This window comes from Coffea arabica, chromosome 2c, assembly GCF_036785885.1.
Source record: "Coffea arabica cultivar ET-39 chromosome 2c, Coffea Arabica ET-39 HiFi, whole genome shotgun sequence".
Classification (NCBI taxonomy): Eukaryota; Viridiplantae; Streptophyta; class Magnoliopsida; order Gentianales; family Rubiaceae; genus Coffea; species Coffea arabica.
The window spans coordinates 4,481,382-4,498,927 of record NC_092312.1 but is presented as its reverse complement, the minus strand read 5'-3'; the positions used below and the strand labels follow the sequence as shown (position 1 = coordinate 4,498,927).

The following is a 17,546-nucleotide window of genomic DNA, read 5'->3' as shown; positions in this document are numbered from 1 at the left end:
GTATTTCATCCACATTTTGGTTAATTTTGTACATGGAACAATGATGCCAGAACGTCACGTCCTACGCTAAGTTGAAGCATAATAAGATGTAAGTATATTATTGCCTAGTGGGGTAATTTATTAGGAGACAAAAAAAAGGAAATCTTAAAATTAAAAAAAAAAAAAGCAGAAAAGTCTGTTTCGGGATAAATTAGTGATATACACTTCATGGAAGATGAATTCGATAAAAACTTAGGAGATTGGCTATAAGGGTTCCTTTTTATTTTATTTTATTTCGCGTGCGTAGTTTCATGCACAGTAAACGATACGGGTGATATTGGAATCCACGCGCAGACATATATTCGCTGACCAAAACGGGAACAAGAAGCAGCGAAAAAAATCCTCGTATTGGAGTTAAACCAAACATTGGTGCGCCATCTTTTAATCTTGCACAAGTTTTGGGAAAATTTCCTCAAAAAAAAATGTTTTTGAATAATTGATATTATAAAAAAAAAAATTGACATTAAATCGTACGCTAATGGACAGTGGATTCTTTTTTTTTTTTTTTTGGGGATTCAATTATTTTTTCTTACCATAATCTAACAAAAATGAAGAGATTAAAAAGGATGTGTAAGAGATAGGGAAGCCTAAAAAAATTATTTAAGGGGTTAGTAGATATACAAGTCTGTCATATAGGGAAGAGGAGCCTTTTTTAATCCTCGTATTGGACTTAAACCAAACATTGGTGTGCCATCTTTTAATCTTGCACATAAGTTTTGGAAAAATTTCCTCAAAAAAAAATTTTTGGGAGAATGATATTAAATTGTATGCTAATGGATAGTGTTTTTTTTTTTTACTCAATTATTAATTTTTTTTACCGCAACGATAATATTCTTATAACCTAATATATTCTATTCTATAGGAATGAGAAGTCTTAAAAGACTGTGTACGGGGCAATGGGGTCTAAAAATATCCTATAAGAGGCTATAACCTAATATATCATATTTTACAAGAAAGAGACTGTGTAAATGGTGAGCCTAAAAAAACTGTATAAGGGACTAGTAGATATGCAAACCCAATATACACGAAAGAGGAGTCTGGACTAGTAGATATGCAAATCCAATATATATGGAGGAGAAATCTAAATAAACTATGTAAAGGGTAGAGGAGCCTAAAGAGACTATATAAAGAACTTAGTAGATATACAAAATCAACATACATAGAGTAGGAGTTTAAAGAAGTTGCGTGAGGAACACTAGAACCTAAAGAAATTGTGTAAGGAACTAGTAGGTATACAAACTCGACTGAATCAAATGAGTGTTTGTACATATCTTTTGAATTTTTTCACTACAAATGTAAAGTGTAAGGGAGCCTAAAGAGGCTATATGAGGAACTTAGTAAACATACAAAATCAACATACATGGAGTAGGAGTTTAAAGAAGTTGTGTAAGGGGCAGTAGAACTTAAAGAAACTGAATAAGGAACTAGCAGACGTACAAACTCGACTGAATCAAATAAGTGTTTGTACATCTCTTTTGAATTTTTCCACTTCAAACGGGATTCAAACCCCCAACTTATAGTTCAAAAAGAGATTTAGTTCTTTTTGAATGGCCGCCAAAGCCAAGGTTGGTGGTTTTTGGGAACTCGATTATCGTGGGAGATTAGAATAATGTGCCTTCCGACCGTTATAACGCTTGTTTCGGCTCATCCGCCTTTCACCTTTTACTCTGTAACGCTTGTAAACAAAGAAAGAATTCTATTCACCTGAGTTTGCTGTTGAAGTCCAACATTACGCCGACTTTCGGCATTTTATCCATTCCACGAGGGGGGGCGCTTTCCACCATGCGTTTCATACATAGAGATTCAGGATTTGGAAAAGGGTTTTGCTGATAGGTGCTCTGGTTAAAATTGAAAAGAGGTCTCAAGTGTTAATTTTATTATAAAAATATAATTAATTTGAAAATGTGTGTAGATATGGAGGTATATTAAATGTGGGTTGTGTATGTTCATACGACAAGTTAAATTTATTATAAACGTGTTAATAATAAATAAATAAGCATCCGTTAGAGAACTTCTTTGTAAAGAAATGAAAAGGACTTCCGAACAATTACCACTATTTCTTATTTAATTTTTTTTTCGGTCGAGTTTCATGATTTTTTTCCCAAATGCCCTTGTACTAACCACTCAATTTTCTTTTTCTTGTAAAGGGTAGGTGCGTTATTTTCCATCACACAAATCCCCACAAAAGCAATTATGCATTGCTTATGTATTATCTTTTGAATGTAACAAAAATAAATAGGAAATACAATTGTGAATCCGTGCAGTTATCATCAATCAAGTTGCAATTGTGATCCCTCCAGCATTACTTATTTTGTAACCAATACACGCTAATAGTACCTTTTTTAATACATCAATTGCGACCTCAAACGGTATTCTATTCAAATAAATAAACCAATGCATTGAGTTACTTCGAAATTATACTATTTGGTTATTGGTTTTCTCTTTGTTCGCCTACATCACATTTAATCTAATATGTGAATGCATATATTTGTATTTGTTGCCCCCCTTTACGTGCGCGCGCGCGCGCGTGTTTAATTAACTTTATTTTTTAACATATTTAACCTTTAAACCTCATCTTAACGTGCGTGGCGGATCCTTGATTATTTGGTGGAGAGGTGGAAGAATAAACAATACAATTATACAATTCCAAAATCGATTACCAACCCAAATGGTAATAGGTAACACAAATCGAAAGGGAAGAACTTGATTCATCCCTTGGCAGAAACAACAATCAAAGGCTCAAAAACATGACACTAATTTGCTTGGGAGCTTGAGAGTTTGGGCTTAAGGGACCCAATGCAACAGTAATCAGGAAGCAAATTCCGTTTCCGACACGTGCTCGCCTCCATTTTTTCAATAAGTACTACAACAGTTGGGCCAGCCGAAGTTTAAACCCCCCCACCCCCGGTGCTAGCACTTATCAACGACGGCTGTTCTTTTAAAAGGATTGAGCCCATTATCCCAAGGCTGAGCCCGTAGATTACAGCCAATGTATACGTGTGAGTTTTGACCACCTAGGGCTTTGTAGACTCCTTTGTTTGGAATAGGGATGTAATTGAAGTGAAGTACTCGCGAATTGGAACTCGACTTGCATTTGGCTTTGATCGAGTGCGAGTCGAGTTCGAGTGGCTCGATTGTGTACTTCGATTCGAGTTTGAGTATTATTTTTTCAGACTCGAAGGCTCGTCGAGCTTTATCGAGTATCAAGTAATTAATTAAAATTATATATTTAATTATTACATTTTTCCTCTTTTAAACTTGTTAGTTGTATAAATTACTAGAATATTGGCTATGGCTTTAAAATATTTATAGGTCACATGGTCATTTCACATGGAAAAAAAATAATTTGATAGGTAAAAGATTAAAATTGAGTATTTATAAAACAGGACAAGAATATCGAGCTCGAGTACTTGATTCGAGCTTGATACTCATAAGAAAATCGAACATAATCGAATCGATTTCAAGCATTCGAACAATTATTCAAGCTCCATTTCTGCTGCTCGTTCGAGTTCAAGTTCGAGATCAAGTAGTGCTTTCCTAGTGTCGAGTCAAGCTCAAATACCACGATACTCGAATTCGATTTGACTCGATTACGGCCCTAATTTGGAGCTTAGAAAAGAATTGAGAGGCGCACCCACTCTTGCCCGTGCAACATTTCAATCCTACCCTTGGCCAGTTCTTAGGGGAAACTTCCGAATGAAATGGTATTGGTATGCTGGCAACTGCGTTGATTGTCTCCTTCCTTCTGACCTGCATATTTGTCGCTTCTTGCATTTTGTACATTCGCATACTAGAAGAGTATCTTTTTAAACTCTAGATCGGTGTTCAAACTCCATATCGTCGGTTAAAATAATTTAGAGGCTGTGCAAAATGCATTAACTGGGAATTATTCACTGCATTAATTCATATACAAAAGGGGTGGAATTGCTTTTTTGGTCAGTTTTGGATGATAATTTTACAAAACTTTTTTTATAAAGTGTAAGGGCAATTCATTTGTCATGAAGTAAAATAAAAGCTAGTGGCAAATATACCAAGCATGAAACACGTAGATTTTCATTTAAAGCATCAAGAATTATTGTCCCACAAATGAAAATTTTAGTTAAGCACACCAGTAAATGTAATTACTACTACGATTTTTATTGTTTTCATTCAAGGAAAAAAATTCAAGTCGTGAAGGGAAAAGAGAAGAGTACTTCTTAATCAACTCAGTCGTCCAATGTCTTTACCAATTGTATCTCAAGAACACCCAACACGGTAACTTTAAATACTATCACATTCATTAGTCATCAATATTACCTGCTAACCACCCGTCATTAAAATTAGCCATAATAGTTTAATGAGTTGAGTCGGAGAGTGTTTGGAATGGTAACTGCATCCTGAAAGTTTTATGCATTGCCACTCGCAACTTTGATTTAATGGCGGTTTATTACAGATTCTCAAAATTATGCTAAAATGGTAAGAAAAAGGAATGACGACGAAATCTCATTAGTCTCCTCTCCAAAAAACGCCTCCTCACAAGGAAATAACACACTGGCAAGTCAAAGCGCTGGGTGGGCAGTCGGAACGGAGTTTTCCCACGCGCGACTTTCTTGAGCCTCTGACTTTTTCAACCACTTGCTGACATGCTCCTCCAATATGGTAATGTATATATTTGTAACCAGCGTTTATTGGGCACTTGATAATTTTTTCTTAAAAAAAAAATTTGAAGCGCATCTCAGTCGGGCACAGGCAGTGCCTAATGTACACCCATTAGACGGACTCAAAATTAGTCTTTAAATGGCCGAAGCTTTCCACCCCTAATAACTAGCATAAAATAAAACTGACGAGTGCCCTTAGCAGGAGCATATACAGTACAAGCAACCAGCTCCTTTCTTGCACTCAATTCCAGGTTCTTGCAAACAAATCATAGGAACCCAAATTCATAATCCTCTCACAAAGGAAAAGAAAAAAAGGTTCAACAGAATCAGCTATACCTTTCAATTTATTGCAGATTTTGAGATGATGATGGCGGCCAAGTCAAGCACACCGTACTCGCAGCTTACGACGCTAATTCTCTTCCTGTGCCTTGTTCTCTGCAAATCTTCATCAGCCAGACCACTAATTAATGACATGAATTCACAAAGTGTTGGGGCTGAAAAAGGCTCGCATCAGTTGATGAAGGCAGCACCTGCAACCGCAAGCCTAGGGAAGGTTGGAGGAATAGTTGGATTATTAGTCATGCAAGTGCTTCCCAAAGGGGCCACTCCCCCGTCTGCACCAAGCCGAAGAAACAACGGCGTAATACAAACCTAGTCTGGATCGAACAACATGTATCTAGCTATGATCATAGGATGGAATTGGCTGCTGATCATAACCATGCATGCCATGTTAATCAAGGCTTTCAGCTATATACAAATCTACTGCTACTTGCTTCAGTTGCTTGCTGCTGATCTCTCTCAGTGTTATCTCTGTCGCTTCTATATCCATTTCATTCTTTGAGTTTTTTCCCCTCCTCCTCTTCCTCGATCCTATCTTAATTAATTGCTAGGCCGTGTTTTCCTTTTTCCAACTAGTAGTAGTAGCCAGTAATAGCGAAGTAGTTGCATGTAGCCTAGCTAGCAGCTATGCAGGAGTTATCAAAACGCAGTATGATTATCGGCTAATTCCATACATCAACAGTTAGTGCAATCGTCAATGTTTCATGGGGGAAGTTTTGGGTCTCATCATTCGTACATGGAATTTCATGTGTTTGACTGATTATACGCGTCGACGAATTAAAGATGTGAACACGGGAATGGAAATGTAACTGAAATTGAGCACCCCGTTAATTCCGTTCCACCTTAGGTAAGTAGTTCTTTCTTTTGTCAAGGATTCTAATCAATCTTTGCACCATCAAACGACAATCTTGAGAGCATAGTTATTAAACCCAACCCGGGAGGGATCCAGCGAACAAGGTGGGTCAACGGGTTACTGGTTTAACCAGTGGGTCACTAATTATATTTAAATATTATATTTCATAATTTTTGATATAAGATATATGATATAAATTATAATAAATAATGTTATAACAAATGCTCATATAATTTAATTTGCTATAAAATAATTAATTCGTATAAGAATCAATAAAATATTAAGTTATTTAGTAATATACCAAACTTCAAGTATAAAATTTTATCTATGTTTAGTGTAATTATCTAACTTATTTATGAATTTTAAGTACAAAAAATTATTAAAAATAATATTTGTCTTTAAAATGAATTATGTAATATGTCATTTTTGAAGTCCATTTTATAACTTATAAAGTTTGGGGTCATAAATTTTTATTAAAAGATTCCAAAGAAATAAAAAAAAAGATAAAGTTGACAAAACGTTTATATATTATAAGTAAGCTACTCAATCAACAAATGGTGAAGTAGCTTGGTGGTCTGCAGCCTTGCTCTAAGGATCAGAGGTCCAAGGTTTGAATTCCAACAAAGAATAAAATTTTTATACGAAATTCTGTTCCTTAATAAAACCGGTCAGATTTTCGGTTTTATGCGATCGAACCGCCGGTCCGTTGACTATTCAACGGTTTGATTGCTTAAACGATCTAATTTAAAATCTAATTCGATCCAATGCCCGATTCACCGATTTGACCGGTTCGACTGCTCGGGCCGAGCCGAATTTAATAACTATGCTTAGAGAGTTGTATTCCCATTCTTGCATACGATTTTTTTGAAGGAAAAGTCATCATACATTGGCATCTTCCATTAACTGCTTGGGAAAAATACATAAATGAATCAAGAAAAATGCCAACGTAGACAGCTCAACTCAACGAGGACGACAACTGAGGGGGGCGCATGCTTTGGAGTTGTTAAGGTTTAATCAAGAACGAGCCAAACATAAAAATTGATTTCGAAGCTGTTGAGTCCACAAATCAGCAAAAGATGGCACCACCTACACATGGCATTATAGATGCTTTTCCAATTTTTTAATTCCCCGTGGTCAACTCATGTGAGAAGCATGGTTGGGCGACAGTTCTATTTTCTACGTATATACCAAACTTGAAAACCAATTGCAGTAGTATTATTTTCGGGGTGTGTTTTGAAGTGAGAGTAAATGCCTAGGAAAGTTTTTTTTTTTTTTTCACCAATGAATTAGGGAACACTTGGTACCAAAAAAAAGGGGAGTTTTATCATTTTACCCTCTTAAACTATACCCCAACTATCAGTTTAGTCTATAACGTTAACTTTTAGTTACTCAACTCCTTAGACTAATAGTCAAACGAGACAGCATTTTATAATTCACGTGAAAAGACATGTTTAGATCCAACTTAAATATGAATGGACAAACATGCCCATGAGACCTTAAAAAAGAAATTTCATTCTCAAAAATGCCGTTTATGAAGTGGCGAGACTACAAAACAAAAAAATCGAAGCCACTTTTATAATTTCTTCTTCGTAAGTATCAACCCAAATTCTCCCTCCTAAAAACCCTAGAAAGAAATCAAGTGTTTGACGACAGTAAATGTGGGGATACTAGTACATTCCAAATAAAAACGTTAGAAGGGGTTCCTCGTAAGTGTCCAAGTCCTATAAGAACAAGAGTGCTAATGCAAGATGGTTAGCTCAAGTGTTTGTTAGGGACATTGCTGATGATCCATCTTTGAAAATTGAGGTATTTAAGAAAGCAATGAAGAAGAAATACAATGTTAATGTGGGTGACTAACAACTTTATAGGGCCAAGAGTAAAGCGAAAACAATGATTCAAGGTGAGCATAAACAACAATACTGTGCTACTTTAATACTAAAGAATCCGGGTTCAGTTGCTATTGTAGTGACTGAAAGATTTCCTGTGTATCAAAACCCCATGTTCAAAAGGATGTTTGTAATATTTTCTGCGCAAAAAAAGGGGTTAGCCATGCTCCCAGACGTGTTGTTTGTTTTGTCCTATTGAATAGTGATATTATGTTGTTTTTTTTCTGGTTGGTTGGTGTCTTTTAAGGTAGCAGAATGACTATTTATCTTTTGTTTCAGGACAACTAGACACTTAATGTAATGATGGTATTTTAATGTGATGATGTTGTTTTTAATGTAATGACTATTTATCTTTTGTTTCAGGACAATTAGACACTTAACGTAATGATGGTGTTTTTATGGCAAGTAGACAGTGGAAAAACATTTGTTATTGTAAGTGCACCAGGTTGCTAAAGTTGATATTTTGAATTAATATGTGTAGACAAATATGATTTGTACATGAAAAAAGTTCCGTTAGGTCTCCTTTTCAACTAATAATGTCTGGTTTCCAATTCCTTAATATGTGAGAATTGCTTCAATTTGGAAAAACTCGCATGTTCTTATAATTTGGAAAATTATGAAAAAGAAAAGATCACTGGAGAAAATTTTTTTAGTAACATATCACTTGTGAAAAAATAGACCTTATAATGGAATAACTATAAAATTTTCCTTCTAAGATTGTCTTTGCTCAATGACGTGCAAACAGGTTATGAAATTCCACACTTCTATAGCATCATATTTGCAATGTCTTGAATTGCACAAAATAAGAAATTTTGTTAACAATTTAAGAAAATAGAGGAGAGAAAAGCCTTCTAATCCTTGTTTTACACTTAACGCACGAGGGGAGGGTATTTTTGTCATAAAAGTTTTCACCAAACTTTTAGTTAGTTAGCAAGGCAATTTTTAAATGGGTTAATGGTCAATTACCTACTTTGACTTAACAGATGGACTTAGATGACTAAAAATTAACGTTAGGAACTAAACTAATAGTTGGGGTATAATTTAAGAGGTAAACTGATAAAAAGCCAAAAAAAGAAGAGGATAGTTTTGTGCACGGAGAAATTTACCATTCTGATTTATAAATAATTACCAAAATTTTTGACGACAGAATGATAGAATTAAGGACTTGCAGTGCCATTGCGAATTCTCCCATTATTCCAAGGTGTTTTATGCACCAATACGTTCGACTTTCTCATGACAGGATACAATGCTACATGGACAAGGATGAAGATTTAACGATACATACATAATGATAACTACGCTAAACTAAACTACGCACATAATGAGATTTTTTTTTCTTCATAGTAAACATCTAATGAGATTTCAATTGAGAATCTCTAATTGTGAGTGTCTATTTCGACCATTAGATTAAAGTTTCATTTCTCAATCGATCCTATTAACAATACTTTTTTTTTCCCTGTTTTTTGTTTTTGTAATATTTATGTAAATCAGTGAACTTCATTAATAGGAACAAGTAAGAAAAGCACATGAGTACAAAGGTAATGAAGTTCATTAAATTCTCCTGTACATCAATCAAAAATTCTGAATTCTGCTGTACATTTGAAAAAATTTTTTGTTTTACTTGGCAATATTATAGTCAAGCGAGATTAAAACGACAAGTGTCACTGTGTCAATTGTCCTTTGATAGGAAGATTAATCGACAGCCAATGAATTATCAAAAAAAAAAATCGACAGCCAATGATGCCACCACTTAAATAAAAATAAATGACTCCTAAGAATAACTTTTTCATACTGCTTAATCCGTATCATGGGGGATCATCATCTTCTAAATCCATATTCTGGTTGCCTTCAGCGCTTTTGTATAATCAATGATTACGAACCAACCATTTTTGTCGAGCATCGAACCTGCCAAAATCCAAATCAACATAAAGCTTCTGCACCATCAATATAAGGAAGCATAATAAGTTGTCAACCTCACAAATGATATGGAAGAAATGATGAATAATTAACCATATTAGTAAGATTTAATACTGGTCTCTCCCCCAATGTTAAAATCGATGTATTGCTCCAAGCATTTGCGAGTATAGTACCATGTCAAATTCATACGGACGTCAGTACATATTTTACTTGAAATCCTGTCGAATGCTTAATTCAATATTAAAATTAGACATAAGAGTCCGAAATTTTATCCAGACGAAGAAGCTAGAATGGAAGTGGGACCATGTCCAGTGGTATTGATTGTTGGCTAAATGGGCGGTTATGCGAATGAAAGAATAGCGGATTTGAGAAACGCGAGCTGCTTATAAAAGAAAAAATTAGCATCTTCCCCTTTTGGCATATTCTTTTACCAAACCAGAGGAAATATACTGTAGTATTACTCATTTCACTACCTATGGTGTTGCAGAGCAGAGGCAGCTCAGCCATGGCGCCTGTACTTATAACAATCATGTACATCTACGTCATGTCGGTGATGATTGCGGCTAGAATGGTTCTACCAGTTCATCCTTATTCAAGAAGTCTAGTAAAACCCATCTCCAATATCTTTGATACTTCCAACTATGGCGTTTTTCAGCTCGATAACGGCTTGGCTCAAACTCCACAGATGGGGTACGACTTACATTCATCGTCATCTCTCTCTCTCTCTCTCTGGGGCATACATTTTAATTGGGTGATGACTGTTTCGTTTTCTTTTTTACAATTTTGCTTTTTGGGATCCTGCAGGATGTATAAAGTCTGTAACTTGGCTTTTTGAATTTGAGATTCTGTAATTCCATGTGTACGTTTTAACTGAGATTGAAATTGGGTTTTACTTGTTTGACTGTGGCTTTTAGTAGTTTGATAATTCAAAGTACTACTTGCAATTAAGTTTATCTGTTGGGGTTTTCATTGTGTACTACTTGCATTTGGATTTTAGCTGTCCTTGTTAAAATAAATTGTAATCTGTTCTTCGAAGTTTTAATTTTGGATAAGATTTTGTTAATTTTACTCAAGTGTATGTGTGGCAGGTGGAATAGCTGGAATTTTTTTGCTTGCAACATCAATGAAACAGTTATCAAGGAAACAGGTGATGCTCTGACTTTGTTGTTAGATATGCTCGTGCATTAGATGGAAGGCCAAATTAAGCTTCCTTTTTTTTTTTTATGGTTCTTAGAAGCGTAAAAATTTGTTTCATGAAAACTAATGTTATTAAATTGAGATTGGGTTCCTTATGTGACCACAATAAAGAGATATAGGAGCCACTGTCATAAGGACAAAAAGATTTATAAGATCTTGTTCTATGGTAATCATAATGTCTTTGATGTGCGTAATAGCGGCAAGTTACATTAATGATGCTTCCAAGAATCTGACAAAGTAGTCTGGTTTAATTTGGATGGGAAGCTGAAAATGACAGGCTCAAACTTATCGTCCCATGTTTTTCATCAAGTAGCGTTGGATCTTGCCACACTTTCCCTTTTCTTTCATTGTCTTGAGGAGCATGCACGCTATAGAGAAACACATGCAATCTGGTGCAACGCTGTAACTTGTTTTTCCATCCTATGCATATGCTTCCAATGGATCTCTGCTTCAGGGGTTGATGTTTGCTACATGCATGCACTAGCTGCAGCTCGCTAACAGATCTATTGACTAGTGGAGCTACACATATATGTTAATGTTTCTGTTGTATTTTTCTTTCTTTGGCGCCAAAAGAAGTTCACCTTACCCTTATAATTCTGACAGCCATATTTTCTGATACTGGACCCCTACTCTTTGAATAGCTGACACATATTACTCTCTTTTACAGCGGATGCACTGATCTCCACTGGTTTAGCTGGCCTAGGTTATAACTACGTTAATATAGGTATTGATGTCATATGTTTCCCTGATTGGCCATGTAATCACATATGGACTATAGAAGTACTGAGTATCATTTACCGCAGATGATTGCTGGTCCAGCTGGGCTCGAAACTCGAAGGTCAGTTCAAAGATTTCTTAAACTCGTCCTTTGTTGTAGTCCTTGTCTGTTAAAGAAGACAATGATATTTCTCTAGTTATAAAATGCTTCTAAGAAGTTGTTCAGGCTGCAATCTTTGAGATGGCATACTGAAGAGGTTGAAGTAACTGCTGTTGGCACAATTGTTTGTTTAATCAATTATAGCAAATTCAGTGTTAAATCAAAGGTTAATTGTGGAGATGGTTGTGCAGGGTCAGTTGGTTCCTGATCCTAAAACTTTCCCATCAGGAATCAAAGCTCTTGCAGATTATGTGCATGCGAAAGGGCTCAAGCTTGGTATCTATTCTGATGCAGGGTAGGACCAATTTACTGGTCAGAATGGTTATAATTAGACATAGTTATACAATCACTTTTCCCTGTAAACCATGACATCCTGCTGCAGTCAACATCTGTTTCTCTTCTTACTGATTGGAGCAACTAAAATGTGTAGAGTTTTTACTTGTCAAGTTCGACCTGGATCACTATACCATGAAAATGATGATGCAGCTCTCTTTGCATCTTGGGTTAGTTTCTATTTATCGTTGAATAACTCTCATCTTATAATTTTTGAGTCTGAGAAGTCTGTTCCACTGAAGTCATCTACTCTTTTCTAGTATAATTTGGATTTATTTTTTTCAATGTTGAACTGTGCTTTATAAGAACTTAAGGCAATATAACATGAGTTTACTCCTGATATCTATTTCTGCTTTGGGATGGAATTTTTTTTTTTTTTTTCAAATCGGACTCAGGTTAGTATGTTATTTTCATGGTAGATTTACCTATAGTAAGCACTGTTATCCACAGAAGATATGTACCGTAATTGAGCCTCTTGGTGTAGACGTATATTGGATTGCTGGTAGCGAAGGACATAAATCTCTTAGTTTACTATTTTATTACATTCTGCTCTCCGATACAGGTATATGGGCTTCAGATAAGTTAGGAAATTTACCAAGTCTGACCAGTATTTCAAATTTTGATATGTGCATTCACAGGAGTCTCATATACTTTTTTACCCTCTATCTAAATGCTACACAACTTTGGTGGCAGTATTTTTGACAATCTTGTATTTGTCTGATAAATTTTGTTTTACCTGGAGTCATAGCAGATGTAAAGCTATTGTTTAATTTGTTTAGAAAATAATGGTTTGATGGAAATTTGAGGTAGGTGTGGGTTGGAATAGAGCGTGTGGTAGTAGGGCTGGTCAAGCCACTTAGGGGATGATAAGAGCTTCGGTTTAATTAGTGGGAAGGATGAAGGTAGTGATGGTTGTGAATTTTGGTCAATATCTGCCTTGCCATCTTGAAACAGTGTGTTCCACTGCTGCTTAATAATTTCAATACATGAGTTCCAATTGTAGATAAACAACTTGTTTGGATCTTTTGAAATCTATAAATTTAAGCTGCTACCTTGTGTGTCACATTGTCTGTTGTACAGGATGTGGATTATTTAAAGTATGACAACTGCTTCAACTTGGGTATCCCGCCAAAAGAAAGGTTATAATCTTTCCCATGTTAATGTGAATCTTATTGCTCAATGTCCACAGTTTGACCCATGTGCTTATTTCTTGATTGCCAGATACCCGCCAATGCGAGATGCCCTAAACGCAACTGGGCGAAAAATATTCTATTCTCTTTGTGAATGGTAATCTTCTATCTCTTTTGCTTGTTTCTCCAGTATACAATTCCCAAATTCAAGCCTCCGGATATTGATAATGGATTTTACTTAAATTGTACATATGGCAGGGGCGTTGATGATCCTGCTCTGTGGGCTGGCAAAGTTGGAAATAGCTGGCGTACAACAGATGACATCAATGATTCATGGGCAAGGTTTTGTAATTTAAGCATCTTTCTCTTAGCTGGACTGAAAGAATTTCTTGAAAGCATGATAGTATAAAACCTTCAAGTTAAATAAAGGCAATACTCTTCTTTCAAATGCTTTTTTCCCTGTTTCTAAATCAAGTTGAGTTACAATAACTGCTATCTCATTGCCATGCAGTATATCATTAATGGCACTTACTAAATGTTACCTATTTAATTGAAACAACGCCATGAATAGAAGTTTTCTGCCAATTGTATTGAATAAAGCTTTAGATGTCGCTTTCAACAATATCACTTTGTATTTAGATGCTAAAGTTTTCAACTTTTCAACCACTATTACTTAATTAAGTTCCACCTGCAAAATTAACATGATTTACAAGCATCTACTTGAGAAAACAAAGTTTGAGAGTTGGTCCTAAAGCTGCTTGGGCCTATGGTTTCTCTGATGTAATTGTATAAGAAGATAGCTAGAAAAACATGGGCATGGATGATCTCTAATTGCTCTTCCATCTTCATGCATTTATAGTAACTGCCTCCAACCAAAAATTATGCTGACGAGCTTGTAATGTTTTCTATTCCAGCATGACTAGTATTGCTGATCTAAATGACAAGTGGGCTGCTTATGCTGGTCCTGGTGGATGGAATGGTAAGAATGTGTAGCTTTGTCTGATGAATTTTAACGTAGCCTTTATGGTCCGATTTTCAGTTTCTTACACAATCACTTGATCTTCTGTCAGACCCTGATATGTTAGAGGTTGGGAATGGGGGAATGACTTACCAGGAGTATCGAGCACATTTTAGCATTTGGGCTTTGATGAAGGTGCTCTTTTACCAAAATTTCACACCTCTTGGCAACTTATATTTTGTTTTACTTGCAATATAACTGTGATTGTTTAATAAAACTGAGTTTAGTGTTGCTTTTAGTTTTCCTTTTCATTGGCTCATTGCCCATTCTGTATACCAGGTAGATCTCAAAATATTTTACTGGTGAACTAACCTTTTCTATGCACATCCTTTTTACACTCAATTCTTTCAAAAATTTACTTTAGTTCCCTGCATGAATCTGACAATGGAAAGTAAATTGCTTGAGTGCAGGCTCCTCTTTTGGTTGGTTGTGATGTGAGAAATATGATGTCTGAAACATTTGAAATTCTGAGCAATGAAGAGGTTATTGCTGTAAATCAAGGTAAAATGTCTTAATTGACGGTTTTTCTAGCTTGCTTCTGTCTGTGATTGTAATGAAACAGGTTTGAAAACTGAGTTGCTTACTGGAATAAGTTTGCACTGCTTGGCAAAGACATCTCAACTTGATGTCTTTGAAAGAATAATCTTGATTGTTTCTCTCTGCAGACTCACTTGGGGTTCAGGGAAGGAAAGTTTACGTTTCTGGAACAGATGGATGTGAACAGGTGTTATTCTCTTTTGCTTTTATGTTCTTCCTTTCTTTTTGGCTTCGTTTTTCTTTTTCCTACACTTTCAGTTGTATGTATCCATAAAAGTAGTCTGACTATTAGAATGGCTGTATTTTTTAACTGGATCAACTTTTGGGATTGTAGCGAGTTTTGAGTTGAAGACAAAGTTGGTATGGATACTTTATAGCCAGACTAGGAAGAAAGGAAAGTGTGAAATCCGCTTTTATGAGGGATCTGTGCCTCAGTAGCCATGTTTGGTTTCAATGGGACTATTCTGAAAGACAACATAACAAGTTAGGTTCTAATTTTGTAAGCTGTGATTGATGTGGAGAATATGTGGTTTTCTACATCATCATTTGACTGTTGAGTGAAGTCCAAATGGGTTCAGGACAGTTAGGCTATATGGTTTTCTCCTTTTAGCATCAATTCAAACTTCCATTTTGGAACTGCCAAAAACGAAAAGTACAAGCCTTTTTCTGGACTGAATTCAAGGAGTTATCAAAATTTTTGAGCCTGCAGAAAAGAGTAACATGAATCAGTTGACACGTAAAGCAGCACAATGGTTCTCTCTGCAGTTATGAAAGCAGAGAGCCATTAATTCTGGAAATGGAAACTCTACCTAAGGGCAAGAAGTGATAATTGTATGTTTATTCTATGCACTTTGCAAAGAAGGTATATGGTTATTTTCTTATTGGGCTTGCTCAACTTTCAGAACTTAATTGTCACGAGGGGGTGTCAGGCTACAGTCTGTCTTGCTTCATGCCACTGGTTACCTTTTCATCCATAGTTGTAATGTCCTTCTAGATGTGTTTCTTTGAGTGCAAAATTGATGTTTCTTGAGAGATGGGTGAACTGAAACTGAATTTGTGAGAACAATTATAAAGGTTCTGTCTATTTTAAGAGTAATTGTCTTTTCGTCTTTTGCTGGGTGGGAGGCAATTGTGATGCAAACAAATCTTTGTCTGCTAAAGTATGCCATGACTACGTTCTGTCACATACAATACATATAAATGTGCCCACAGAGTTATATTTCTCTTACCAGGTTTGGGCTGGCCCTTTATCTGAGCAACGTGTGGTTGTTGTTCTATGGAATCGATGTTCAAAAGTTGCAACTATTACGGCTGGATGGTCAGCATTGGGACTCGAATCTTCAACCCCTGTGTCTGTTAGAGATTTGTGGAAGGTGATTAATACTGGTACACTTAGACAAATAAGGCAATAATATCACTTACTTGAAACATATTCTTTTTAAGGTTTATCTTCCACACTTTTTTAGTATTTTCTTGAGATTTGGTCCCCCTGTCACTTTTAAGTTGCTACGGCCTCTAAGGCCTTTTCAAGAAAGGAATTATATGCGGTTACTTAAGCCCCAAAATTAAGTTGTTTCTAGCTTCGCCTGTTTCATAAAACTTAGTTGCAATTTAGAGAAGTGTGGGAACTTGTATAGATCACTGGAACGCTCATATCATATGCCTCTGCGATTCTCTGGTGGCTTTTTTTAAGTTGCAGGGTTCTAATATTTTGCCTCTGTTATTGACCGAATGCTAATGCAGAAAATGGATTCATGAATTTGAACCTTTTTATGTTTCTGAGTGCCATCAAAATGTTGGAATTTAGTAGTTAGAACTGAAATATAACATCTTAGGAATCTTATATTCTTTTTTCATCAGAGGTAACATGATCCAATTTCTGTTAGTTGGAATGCATTTTGTTTCCATATTTACTTGGAATCTATTCTTCTGACTGATTGCAGCATGAAGTTGTTGCGGATAACAGGGTGGCTTCATTAAGTGCTCAAGTTGAAGCTCACGCATGTGAAATGCTCATTTTAACTCCTCAGACTACTACTAACTCTCAGATTCTGTAAAAGCTAGCAGAGTCATTGCATGGCTCAATCATATTAGCTGGTTGATGCCAGTAATTTGATGTACGACATGAAGAGGAATATCTGTATCTACTACCTGATGCTCCACCGTATTAGACACCCATCCATGTTGTCCTTGAGTGAATAAATTCATTTCTCTGTACGAAGTTGATGGACAAGTTGGTCAATATTACCTTCATAATCATCGTTCTTTTTTTATTTTTTTTTTGGTTGGGGAGGAGGAGGAGGAGGAGGAGGAGGAGGAGGAGGGGGGGGGGTGGTTGGCTAGTGTCAGCGTCCATCATTTTTGCTCCAACGTATGCAGTCTGATCAAGTTATTAGTATATGGTCTATACATAAGTTCATAATTCTCTGCGTAGTTCAGTAATATACTCCAACCTTGACTGTATCACGGTACAAGGAAGTTGCGTTGGTAAATTATAAAGGAAACTAAAACACCGCAGCGAGATTCATCTGTCACAGTACATTCAGAGATGAGAGAAGCTGCGCGCATCCTGCCTTGCAAACGCGGTTTGGCATAACTTGTTTGGCCGTTGGCTTCCCTTGTCAAATGAATGTCTCGACCATGTTGAATGAGCAGGAACACACTTTAATAATACAATTTTAAGTATGGTTACTTATCTACCTTCTATTGTTGCAAGGACCTAGAACCTAGTCTGATCCAATTTCTGGCAATGAATCCGCACCAAGCAAATCTTGTTTGATTTT

General features: G+C 36.0%; 1 protein-coding gene across 2 annotated transcripts; it reads left to right on the top strand.

Moving 5' to 3' along the window:
• The first annotated feature begins 10,013 nt into the window (after window positions 1-10,013).
• On the top strand, window positions 10,014-17,022 carry LOC113725289 (alpha-galactosidase 3-like). 2 transcript variants are annotated; one of them, XM_027248373.2, is made up of 15 exons: window positions 10,020-10,361; window positions 10,760-10,818; window positions 11,536-11,592; window positions 11,672-11,706; window positions 11,937-12,040; window positions 12,176-12,248; window positions 13,159-13,217; window positions 13,300-13,365; window positions 13,467-13,550; window positions 14,123-14,187; window positions 14,279-14,361; window positions 14,637-14,727; window positions 14,892-14,950; window positions 15,996-16,136; window positions 16,707-17,022. In XM_027248373.2, exons 1-15 carry the CDS (start codon window positions 10,147-10,149, stop codon window positions 16,818-16,820), a joined length of 1,305 nt encoding a protein of 434 aa, XP_027104174.2. In that variant the 5' UTR covers window positions 10,020-10,146; the 3' UTR covers window positions 16,821-17,022. The 2 variants fall into 2 exon arrangements, with proteins under 2 accessions (XP_071929832.1, XP_027104174.2); XM_072073731.1 differs by lacking the exon at window positions 15,996-16,136 and having other exon boundaries at window positions 10,014-10,361.
• The last annotated feature ends 524 nt before the right edge of the window (window positions 17,023-17,546 follow it).

What these genes read in the sequence shown, in the direction of transcription:
- LOC113725289 (XM_027248373.2), top strand. Translation starts at nt 10,147, where the DNA reads ATGGTGTTGCAGAGCAGAGGCAGCTCAGCCATGGCGCCTGTACTTATA. An exon ending in GCTGGGCTCGAAACTCGAAG is followed by an intron (nt 11,707 to 11,936) that starts GTCAGTTCAAAG and finishes ATGGTTGTGCAG; the next exon opens with GGTCAGTTGGTTCCTGATCC. An exon ending in TTCTATTCTCTTTGTGAATG is followed by an intron (nt 13,366 to 13,466) that starts GTAATCTTCTAT and finishes TACATATGGCAG; the next exon opens with GGGCGTTGATGATCCTGCTC.